Genomic DNA, 12,214 nt, shown 5'->3' on the forward strand with positions numbered 1-12,214 from the left:
TGTGGCCTAAAGGTAGGAGGTGTGACATAAATGCAAGAGATATGGTCTAAATGTGTGTCTTAGAGGTAGATTGTGAAACATTGTATAAACGTTGTATAAACTTTTTTTTGTCGAGAGAAAGGACATTAAAGCAAATTAATCAAGAGTATCACTCATTATAAACTTCTAAACTATAGCAGAACAAAAGTGGAACAGTGATTAAGAACTGCTGAGTCCTTTTACTTTGTTTTTTTTCTCCTCTTGTATATGTAATGCTTATTCTTTAACAAATGGATGAGTACAGGACTTCTGGTTAAACATCAGTGCAAAACTGTACCCTGACCAGTAGGGGTCAGTATAGTTACATACGTGTTCATTGCCAAATAGAATCGATCATAAACAGAATCAGAATGAATCAGATTCAGAAATTACACTCATTCAGAATGAGAATGAATCTAAATTAGAATGAATCAAAATCAGAATTACACTCATTCAGAATGAGAATGAATCTGAATCAGAATGAGAATCAATCAGATTCACTCATGTGCTTATAGAGATTACACATTCAGAAAGATAACAAAGACATGAACAGAGACAGCACTTCTAATATAACACACATTTGCTAGAAACACAAGTGGATACTGTACACTACACAACTGTAAATAAAAAAGAAGAATATTCAATCTAATGTAATTGAGTTAATTTTCAAAATATCTATTATTATTATTATTATTATTATTATTATTATTATTATTATTAGATTACTGATCCTATCTCTCCTACAAATATATGATGTCATCTCAGACATAAAAATAAGTAGAAGTTATGAGTTTTGTTGTTCTGTCTGTATCGTCTACTGGCTATACAGTACTGTATCACCGTGGTATAAACAGAAAGTGAAGGTTCATTCCAACAGATAGCAGAGGAGGGTGTGGACTACCCACTTGATGGCCAGGCTCTCTTTCTCAATTGTACTATGCCTGCTCTTCAAAACTGCGAGCTTGTGACAGATATATAAAATTTGGTGCTCCTCCCCCTCTTCCACCTGGGAAAACATGGCTCCTCTGCCTTTTTTCTGATGCATCTGTATTTAAAACAAAAAGGAGCAAGAAGTCAACAGAATGTAACAGTGGGCTGTCCTACAATACAGTGCAAGACTCTGATCTCCAATCAAAAGCGATGCTTGGCTGTGTCCACGCCACCATACTTCTCCTGCACTCACACCCTGTTTTTAAAGCTCCACCTGGTTTTATTGTCGCTAAAACGTGCAGAACCTTAAAGTTTCAGACGACACAAAACTCTAATTGCCATCCTCTCTCTGTATCTCTCCCGTCGTGTGAGTGCAGGAAAATGGCCGAGGCCAGTATTTCAGTAGCTCAGGACGAGTTCATCTGTCCAGTGTGTCTGGATCTACTGAAGGATCCAGTGACGATACACTGTGGTCACAGTTTCTGTAAGGTGTGTATTAATGACTGCTGGGATCAGGATGACAAGAGCGGAGTGTATCACTGTCCTCAGTGCAGAGACACTTTCACTCCAAAGCCTGTTCTATGCAGAAACAACATGCTGGCTGAAGTGGTGGAGAAACTGAAGAGGAAGACTGCTTCTTATGCTCACTGTTACACCGGACCTGGTGATGTGGAGTGTGATTTCTGCACCGGGAGAAAACACAAAGCCGTCAAGTCCTGTCTGATGTGTCTGGCCTCCTTTTGTGAAACTCATCTCAAACCTCACTATGAAATTTCGTCGTGGAAAAAGCACAAATTAGTCGAAGCTTCTGGAAATCTCCAACAGAAGATCTGCTCTGAGCATGATAAACTGCTTGAGATCTACTGTTCTACTGATCAAAGCTTCATCTGTCTTTGGTGTACAATGGATAAACACAAAAGTCATGAAACAGTCCCTGTTGCATCAAGAAGAGCTGAAAAACAGGTGAGAACTGAAAACTTTTAGTTTTTAAATAATTAATTCTGTTTGTTATCTTGAATCAGCTGCTTAGTCAATTATAATAGTCAATTACAATTCCAGTCTGGTTTGGTGATTTCACTGCTCTTACGTACCTTTTATATTTGTGCTATATTATATAATTAACTGATGAGTTTAATCCAGTGTCATTGAGCAAGGTAGTTGCAGAATCTTCGAAATTCCAACCCTTTGTTGGGCTGTTGAGCAAATCTTATTTAAAGGATTTAAACTGTCATTTCAGTTTTTGTATTACGAGGGAAATGGAACTGGATCATTGAAGTAGAATGTTATTTAATTCAATTAGTGTTAAATTCATTCTCGGTCAGGGTTTGTCACAATACTGACCAGACCAGTCAGTGAACATATTTGTGAAATGTCAGAGAGAGAGAGAGAGAGAGAGAGAGAGAGAGAGAGAGAGAGAGAGGGCGGGGGGGGGGGGGGGGGGGGTGGAATCATTATATGTTTGGATCGTCCGTCCATCCATCCATCCATCTGTCTGTGCGTCCACCTGAGATTCTCATTAGAGCAATATCTCAAGAGTGTTTAAAGGGTTGTAGGGTCTATATGGAATTATCATTGTAACCAGCAGAATGTCTGAAATAGTTCGTCTTCAATCGATTCCTTGCTGTTTAAAGTATGTTTTCAGATTGCTTGAGGCATCCCCATTGATGCCACTGGTCGAGATTTTCTTGTTTTATAATTGCCAAGTACATTGATGGGAGCTGAGTTTCATTTTGAAAATAGGATACTCTCTGGCAGGCATCCAGGGTGTGGCTCCGTCAGCTTAAGCAGGTGCACATAAGCCACACATAATAAACACACACTGTTCACATTAATTAGAGAACAGCACAAGAGACTGTCGAATAAAATCAGATTGAACTTTAACCTTTAATCTGCAGTTAATATTCACCCACTGAGTTCATAATCTCATAATTCATACATAATGCATGAAATGTATTGTATTTGTGCTCAGAGCGAGTTAAAGGAGGAGCAGATGAAATCCCAGCAGAGAATCCAGGAGAAGCAGCATAAAGTGCAGGAGCTGAAACAGGCTGTGAACACTATAAAGGTGAGCAGTGAGCAGAGACAGAGCTGCTCCTAGAAACACACACAACATGGACAACGAGTCGTTTAGAGGCCCAGTAAGAGACGGAATGATAGATGAGCTTGTGTGTGCTTGTGTGTGTTTGTGTGTGTGTGTGTGTGTGTGTGTGTGTGTGTGTGTGTCCTAACAGCGCAGTGCACAGACAGAAGTAGAGAACAGTGAGAGGATCTTTAATGAGATGATCAGCTCCATGGAGAAAAGGCGCTCGGAGGTGACGGAGCTGATCAGAGCTCAGGGGAAGGCTGAACTGAGTCGAGCTGAACGACTTCTGGAGCAACTGCAGCAGGAGATCACTGATCTTCAGAGGAGAGTCACTGAGCTGGAGCAGCTTTCACACACACATGATCACATCCACTTCCTCCAGGTAACTCTGACTGTCTGCTACATACATGCACACATACACACATCTGTCTGTATAACCCCATGTATATTTCTGCACCTTTTTCCTTCATGATGTTTTTCTTTTTCTCTGTAGAGTTTCCAGTCGCTCTGTGTCTCTTCTGGATGTGAGGACTCACCCAGCTTCACTGTCAATCAACATCTCTCATTTGATGGACTGAGGAAATCTCTCTCTGATCTGAAAAAGACACTCGAGGAATTCTGCCCGGAGGAACTCATCAAAATCCCTGAACATGGTGAGAGAAACTGTCCTGCTGGGAAATCATTACTTTCTATGCGGTACGGTAAAGAGAGACATCAAATTTCCCAAAAAACCCCCACACAGAATTGATTTCAGCGGTGGCAGTTTTCTGACCACCAAGCTAATTTGTTTTCTAGTACTCTGCCAGTATCAATTTGTAAATATCCCTCTATTTAAAAAAAAAAATATTTTTTTTAACACTGATAAGATTTTGCACTTGTGGTGGATTTGCACTCAGTGAAAATAAAAAATGACATCTCCACCTATGTTCTGGTGTATCAGAACCATCCCCCCTCTTCGATTATATCAACCAAGCAAAAAGGCCTTTCTACATTTGGTGTCAAAAGATGGATGGCCAGTGACAGTCACAAACATAATAAAGGCATGTCAGCTGCATGAGAAAGGATGGGCCTTTGATGCCTTTGATCATAGACCAGGCAAGAGCTGGATAATCCAGCAGATCTCACATGGGACACCACTGAGGAAATAGAGAAGGAGGACAATTTGTAGATGTCTTAAGACTTCTCCTTTTCTTGTGTCAGGAACTAAAGCAACTGAGTTCTTTGTAAGTGCATCCAGAAAATTACAGCGTTTTAATTGCACATTTGCTTCAGAAAGCACAGGATGAGGCCTTCTTACACCAGCACCCAAACACCACACTGGTGTGACCAAATATTCAAGATCTCAGCCAACACCTAGTCATGGAATTAACGTGATGCAGCCTTCCAGTCCACTCTCAACTACTACCACATCACCACCTACCAGCCAAAGTCTGGTACCAGAAAAGCAGCTCTACATTAAAGCACCCAAGATGGTGGCCTATCAACAAAGGGAGAAATTTGAGAATGACCTTCTGTGCTTTGAGCAGTTGCCTAGTAACTATAGGTGGCCATATAAGGAATGGGCATGTCATCTAGTGCCTTTGTTAATTATCAAACCCGTGGTGGACAAAGACAAGGCTGAAAACTACAGTGAACTGTAGTAGGTGATACAGGTGAAAACTAACATCTTGCCAGGAACCTACCAACAGCTGTTCAAGAAACCTGGCTGTGAAATACCACCAAAAAGAGATCTGTTTCTTTTTACAGGTCATAATCTGATCGCAAATCCTGTGTGCCCATTAGGAAACCCAAAATTAAATGGCTTTTGTTATGTGCCCAGGAAGGAGAACAAGTCTGACTTTAGGATCAAAAAAGTTACACTGCTTGCTATGGAGTTTTAACGATTGGCCAATCAGTACAAGCACTTGTGGATACAGGTAGTGCAATGTTTCTTTTTAAAAATGTAAATCCCAGACAACTGCACTGACTACAAGAAGGCCACTCATATTAAATATGGACATGGGACGTACAAGGTATATCCTGTTTCAGAGGTTACTGTGGAGATTGATGAACAGTCGAATCTGCTGAACATTGGAGTGGTTGTACATACAACCAGATGTGATCCTGAGCAGGAATCAACCTCTGCTTCAGGATCTACTAACTAAGTAACACCAACTAAGCTGTCTCATCCAGTGTTTACCCAGTCCCGCCCTAAAGTAGATCTGTAGCCATATATATATATATATATATATATATATATATATATATATATATATATATATATATATATATATATACTGAGGACCTTGCTAAATATTCCTTGAGATGGGTTGGACTCACAGCAAACTCAAAGAAGTATGCATCACTGTCATAGTATTTTTCACAGATTTTCCATCTCCATTTTGTTTCTGTGTCTCCACAGCTGCAGCAGTTCAGATGAATTCACCCTCAGAACCAAAGAGCAGAGAAGAGTTTCTGCACTGTATGTGTAACACACACACACACACACACACACACACACACACACACACACACACACACACACACACACATAAATATATCCTGTGATATTAATATCTAACGTTCACATTTTTCATGTGTTTTAGATTTCTGTGATCTGACTCTGGATCCCAACACAGTACATTATGACCTCATTCTGTCTGAGAAGAACAGAGCGGTGACGTACAGTGAGAGTGAGCAACCGTACTCTGACCATCCAGAGAGATTTGACTACTACAGGCAGGTGTTGAGTAAGGAGAGTGTGTGTGGACGCTGTTACTGGGAGGTGGAGTGGAGCAGTAAGGGATATGTTTTCATATCAGTCTCATATAAAGACATCAGCAGGAAAGGACATTGTGAGAGTGTGTTTGGATGCAACAATCAGTCCTGGAGTCTGCAGTGTTCTATTTCTTCTCACTCTGTCTGGCACAACAACATTCAGACTGCGCTCAGAGCTCCATCATCCTCCAGAATAGGAGTGTATGTGGATCACAGTGCAGGAACTCTGTCCTTCTACAGCGTCTCTGACACGATGAAGCTCCTCCACAGAGTCCACACTACGTTCACTCAGCCTCTATATGCTGGGTTCTGGCTCGATTTGAGATCAACTGTGAGATTATGCGATCCAAAATAAATTAATCCATATCAGAGAATTATTTTGTTTGTGAATACTGCATATGTATTAACTTGCTTGTGTATGCTTATTATTATTCATACTTAATTCATGGATTTACAATCTATCGCGAGCAGGACAGTCGTGAAGGGCGTTTCACTGCACCTTGTACTGTGTGTGGTTGTGTGTGAGTGACCAATGAAATTTGTTTTGATTTGATTTTGTTCATAAATGAGTAACAGAGTTGAAAGTAAGATAAACAGAAGCTTTTCATTAAGCCAGCCGCGCACTAGTGACGTTCAGACGTACGTTTCTAACACTTTAACACTGAGCACATGTAAACTTCTGAAAGCAATAAAGGATCATTTAAGCTTGTGTCTTTGCTGTATAGTTTATGTGAGCAGCACATCCAATAAAAAGTCCTGCTTTTTGAATCCAACTGAATCCATTTCAACACGTATTTAGTATGTGTATGTTTTGTTTTAGTCTACAAGTTGACTTGGGGTGGGGGGTATGGAGGGAAATTATCCCGCATTAAACAGCAAAGGTATTTTTGAAGCCCAGCTCCTCTTTTGGTACAAAGGCGTTGTGAATGTCACAGATCTTTTTAGAAAATTTCTGTCAGAAATTTCTTTTACATACACACACCCATCTTTCTGTTTGTTACAGTTACACACTTCTGCTTTAAAGCTTTAAAGCTCCGCCTGCTTTTTCTGTCATATCTATAACACACATTACATTTAAATTTATTCATTTAGCAGACGCTTTTATCCAAAGCGACTTACAAATGAGAAAATACAAGCAAAGCGATATATCAAGCGGAGGACAATGCAAGTAGTGCTAACGTACAACATTTATAACTGAGTTCCAGAAGAAGCAAAGTGTGCAGAGTAGAGGTGTAAGAGCCAGAGTAAGTTATTTATTTATTTATTTATTTATTTATGTTTTAGCAGTGTTGGTAGCTTCTTATATATTGTACGATCTACTGAGTTCTGCATTTCTTCTAAGAAGTAGCGTACTCTACTCCAACATTTCTATGTTTTAATTGCTGTGACTGTGATGCTACAAATGTATTGTCACAATTGTTAATTGTGTATTGGCCTGTATAAAAGGAACAATTTGAATGTATTTTTGCAATGGATTTGAGTAGTATTTTTGAGGGTGCAATTTCTTGATTGTGCCACAAGGGGGAGTGTTGAATTATGTGAGTGCTAGTAGGGCTGCGCGATGCTTCCGCTCCTCAGACAGAGAACAGCTTGCTGAGCAATCACAAGTAACATCTCCTGTGTCTGATTTTCCTCTACAAAACAGGACACAATATCTGTTCACAGGTTACTCATGCTTGAGGCCTGTAACATTACACGTAAACGAGTAAATTTGTATTTAGCAATAGTAAAATCACCCAGTGATATAGCAAGTCATAATAATAATAATAAGACCACTTTATGACCTTCTATGAACTTTAAAACACCCGACATCCAGTCTTTTACACTATAATAAGGTGCTCTGTAGACCCCGAGTGAACCTTAACCCTTTATCTGCAGTTAATATTCACCGACTGAACTCATAATCTCATAATTCATACATAATGCATGAAATGTACTGTATTTTTCCTCAGAGTGAGTTAAAGGAGGAGCAGATGAAATCCCAGCAGAGAATCCAGGAGAAGCAGAATAAAGTGCAGGAGCTGAAACAGGCTGTGAACACTATAAAGGTGAGCAGTGAGCAGAGACAGAGCTGATCCTAGAAACACACACAACATGGACAACGAGTCGTTTAGAGGCCCAGTAAGAGACGGAATGATAGATGAGCTTTAAATCGTGTGTGTGTGGCCTTCATTGAAGTTTGGGCCCCATGTGAGGGGATCATATGAATCATGAACTTCCTGCTATTGTTGAGTCTAATCATAATTGGGAGAGTTTAATACAGGGGTGTCCAATCTTATCGGGAAAGGGCCGGTTTGGGTTCAGGTTTTCATTCCAACCAATCAGAAGCCAAACCTGAGTCTATTGAAAGCCATTAAACAGGTGGAATCAGGTGTGGCTCCTGCTTGATTGGAATGAAAACCTGCACCCACTCCCGACCCTTTGCGGATAAGATTGGACACCCCTTGTTTAAAACATAATGATGTCACAACCGTCCATTGCAAGGAGGTTAAAAGGGCATAATTGGCTAATAACTGGTCGATCAGAGCATGGTGAAGACATGTCAAGTCATTGGTACACTGAAAAAAGGGAATATGTGGTCAGTCAAATTTAAGAGAATATATTATGTATAGTTTACATACAAATATTACATTTCTCATCAAAATGTCATTCAGTAGCTTATTTTAGTTAAGTAACGGATCATTGATAATTCAATGTGATTTCATTGAACTTATTTTAGATAAGTAATTGATCACGCATGACCAATTAATTCAGTATTAATGTAAATAAATGACATTAATACATCACATGTGGTAGAAAAGCACAGCCGTAATATGACAGTTGTAGAACACCACAGATCTGAGTTTAATGCTCAGTTTTGGTGAGAGGGCAGAGTTCAATTTTATTCTGGGTTTTGAAAACACATGATCAAATCACGCTGGATCTGTGCGAATGAATTAACGTAACTCAATTCATTCACGTCGAACCAATGTATGCGTTTGAATCAAGTGAATTCAATGAGCTTTTTTTAACGGTGTATCTGTGAGTTTAATGTTCTCCTTCGAGCATGTTTAGCTGCCCTGTAATGCTGCATGAGGAGCATATTGAAAAACTGTAGTGACTGGCTTTATGTGTGTCAGAGGAAGCATTTTAGATACATGTATTTGTTGTGCGTGTGTGCATGCTTGCCAAGAGCTTCAACAAAGTGAAATTATGATGTACTATTTTGATCAATAAAAATACTGCTGCCATACAGCCATTGTTCCCTGGAACCTTCTTGCCTGATCAATCCTGGACCTCTGGATTTCAATGGTTTCAATTCCAGTCTACCCTCTTCGATGATTTCTACCTTGCTGTTATTGTCAGGACATCCATAAAAGCCCTGATCGGACCCTGAAAGTATGGCTATCCATCTCAGTTTCTCAACTGAATTGACCAGGAGATTTATTGTTGCAGAGATTGTGCATTCGGTGATAATTCCTCTATCTCCAATCTCTGATGGTTTATAGTAAAGTTTTTACATGCGCACTTTTAGAGTGATTTTTTTTTTTCACACAGTCGAATTAAGTGCTACTTACGGCAGTTTTTCAAACTTATACATGGCGTAAACCATTATTTTTATTAGTCAGAAAACTGTTGGAATGATAAATAATGTGGGAGAAGGAGTGACTCCATCTTTTAATGGACTGGAAATACGGTGAGTATTTGAGTGCAATGGAAATGGTAACATGCCTTGCTGCAACCTGCAATCACAAATGTTCTTCAGTGTGTTCTTTCCTTACTCATTTTCCCTTGCCATGATTCAGGATGTGTGTTTCAGCAATCCACTAGATGATATTGCTTTACATATAAAGACTTTCTAGCCCAGATAAAAATTCACTGTTGCTCTTTTCACTTTGCTGGTACAAGTTGTTTTTTTTTCTTCTTCTTCTCAGGTTTGACTGTTTAAAAAGCACAGAATACTGTTACACCACGGCGAACTCGCGGCCACCGAGCCGGCGTGGACTACATATCCCAGCCACGCCCGCACTCAAGTTCGCCGGAGTACTGAGTGCCAACACCTGTGCGCCACCCAAGGTTATTTAAGACCTTGTTAATGACAGCATGGCACGAAGTAACGCTCAGTTTTCCCCAAACGCTAGTAAATTACCAAGCTTCCTACTATGCTTCGGACTTTCATGATTTAAGGACTTTAGCCTCGTTTACGACTTACGATTCCCGGATGTCGTCTTGGATTCTTTCTATTGCTTCGGACTGTGTGCTTTGCGCTTCACGCTTCCCTCGCCTTTCTGTCACTGCTCGGCCCACGCTTGCCTCCCACCTGGTAACGTAACAGTTTGCTTCGCCTATCATGGAGGCAGCGGGCGACCCAGATTGGGCATGTGCTGGTCAGGAACAAAGTCATGTGATGAGCGCGCAGTGCAAGCAGAGAGCACACCTCACCGAACAACTGGAGCGTCTCCGAGTCGCCGAGGGGCAAACCGTGACACCCACAGAGAAGGCCACTATCGACCGAGGAGGGCATGACCAATGAACCCCGTCGTGCCTGGGTGAGTGCGTTCCAATTACTCAAAGCAGGTTCTTTTGTATTACCCGTGCTGCTCGAATGTTCAGAGAAATCCTTTGTGCTTTCAGCGCTCATCGACTCGGGGGCAGCTGAGAACTTCATAGATGAGCAGACAGCGCGAACCCTCGGCCTCGCCATCCAAGCCTTGCTCCAGCCATGAGAAGTGCACTCCATCGACGGGTCTGCAATAGGAGGCGGGGTCATCTCACATTGTACGGCCCCAATCACCATGCAAGCCAGTGCCCTCCATTATGAAACCATCGTCCTGTATGTCACGGTATCTACTTGTCACCCCATCATTGTCGGCTTACCGTGCCATGACCCACAGATATCATGGGTGGCCAAACAGGTAACCAGGTGGTCCCCTTACTGCCTACGTCACTGTCTGATGGGCCCCACGGCTCCAGTAGCCGCCACCACAGTGGAGAGCCCCCTGTCCCTGTCACCGTGCCATCAGAGTATCATGATGTCTGTGAGGTATTCAGTAAGGAATGAGCAAGTGGCCTACCTCCACACAGGGCCTATGATTGCGCCATAGACCTCCTCCCCGGAGCCAGCCCACCACGGGGTCGAGTGTACCCGCTCTCCCAAGCAGAACAGCAGGCCATGAATGCATACATTCAAGAGGCACTCCAACAGGGGTACATTCGGCCGTCCACGTCACCCGCGTCTGCTGGGTTCTTCTTCGTGGAAAAGAGGGGAGGGGGTCTGCAACCGTGCATCGACTATAGGGGTCTCAACCAGGTGATCGTTAAGTACCGTTATCCCCTGCCACTAGTGCCCGCAGCCCTTGTACAGCTGAGGTCCGCGTCCTTCTTCACGAAGCTGGACTTGCGCAGCGCGTACAATCTGATCCGCATCAGGGAAGGCGATGAGTGGAAAACGGCCTTTAGCACCACCTCTGGGCACTATGAATATTTGGTCATGCCGTATGGACTCGCTAACGCTCCCTCAGTGTTCCAAAATCTGATCAACGACGTCCTGAGGGATCTATTGGGGCACTGCGTCGTCGCGTACATTGACGACATACTGATCTACTCAACGTCCCTGAAGGAACACATCAAGCAGGTCTGTGAGGTGCTGTTCCGCTTGATGGAACACCAGCTGTACGTGAAGGCCGAGAAGTGCGAATTTCACCAACGCACCATCACGTTTTTGGGGTATGTCATCAGTCCGGAGGGGGTCGCCATGGACCAAAGCAAGGTGAGGGCGGTGGTGGAGTGGCCCACGCCCCGAACCGTCAAGGAGCTGCAACGCTTCCTGGGATTTGCGAACTTTTATCGGCGGTTCATCCGAGATTTTATCAAGATCGCACAACCCTTGACGTCCCTCCAAAAGGGGAAACCTTGGCACCTCGCCTGGACCTCTCACACCCAGGGGGCCCTGGAGAGGCTTAAGCGGGTGTTTACCACTGCCCCATCCTCTGACACCCAGACCCCTCCAGACTGTTCGTCATGGAGGTCGACACGTCTGAGATAGGAATGGGGGCCATCCTGTCTCAGAGGTTCGGGGACAGACCCAAGCTGCACCCCGTGGCCTTCTTCTCATGAAAACTGTCTCTGGCGGAGTGTAATTATGATGTGGGGAACCGGGAGCTCGTGGCCGTCAAATTGGCCCTCAAGGAGTGGAGACACTGGTTGGAGGGCGCCGACCACCCATTCATGATCTACACTGATCACAAGAACCTCGAGTACCTGAGGATGGCTAAGCGGCTCACACCCCACCAAGCACGCTGGTCTTTGTTCTTCTCCCAGTTCCAATTCACCTTGTCATACAGGCCATTGACTAAGAACATGAAGGCTGATGCTCTGTCCTGCATCCACTCTCCTGAGGGCCTGGCAGATCAGGAAAAGTACACCATACCCCCCTCCTGCATTGTG

The 12,214-nt window shown here is 42.8% G+C and overlaps 1 protein-coding gene across 1 annotated transcript; it reads left to right on the forward strand.

Moving 5' to 3' along the window:
• The first annotated feature begins 882 nt into the window (after positions 1-882).
• LOC108256816 (tripartite motif-containing protein 16-like protein) lies at positions 883-6,497 on the forward strand. Its single transcript, XM_053686673.1, has 6 exons — positions 883-1,911; positions 2,918-3,013; positions 3,180-3,413; positions 3,525-3,684; positions 5,433-5,492; positions 5,617-6,497. The coding sequence occupies exons 1-6, from the start codon at positions 1,159-1,161 to the stop codon at positions 6,141-6,143; spliced, it is 1,830 nt and encodes a 609-aa protein (XP_053542648.1). The 5' UTR covers positions 883-1,158; the 3' UTR covers positions 6,144-6,497.
• Positions 6,498-12,214: the final 5,717 nt, after the last annotated feature.

The sequence above is a fragment of the Ictalurus punctatus genome, chromosome 2 (genome assembly GCF_001660625.3).
Source record: "Ictalurus punctatus breed USDA103 chromosome 2, Coco_2.0, whole genome shotgun sequence".
NCBI lineage: Eukaryota > Metazoa > Chordata > Actinopteri > Siluriformes > Ictaluridae > Ictalurus > Ictalurus punctatus.

Bases quoted from the DNA above. Each gene is read 5' to 3' on its own strand.
- LOC108256816 (XM_053686673.1), top strand. From the start codon at position 1,159: ATGCTTGGCTGTGTCCACGCCACCATACTTCTCCTGCACTCACACCCT. The intron at 3,685-5,432 runs GTGAGAGAAACT...GTGTCTCCACAG, and splicing joins CATCAAAATCCCTGAACATG to CTGCAGCAGTTCAGATGAAT. The intron at 5,493-5,616 runs GTATGTGTAACA...CATGTGTTTTAG, and splicing joins CAGAGAAGAGTTTCTGCACT to ATTTCTGTGATCTGACTCTG.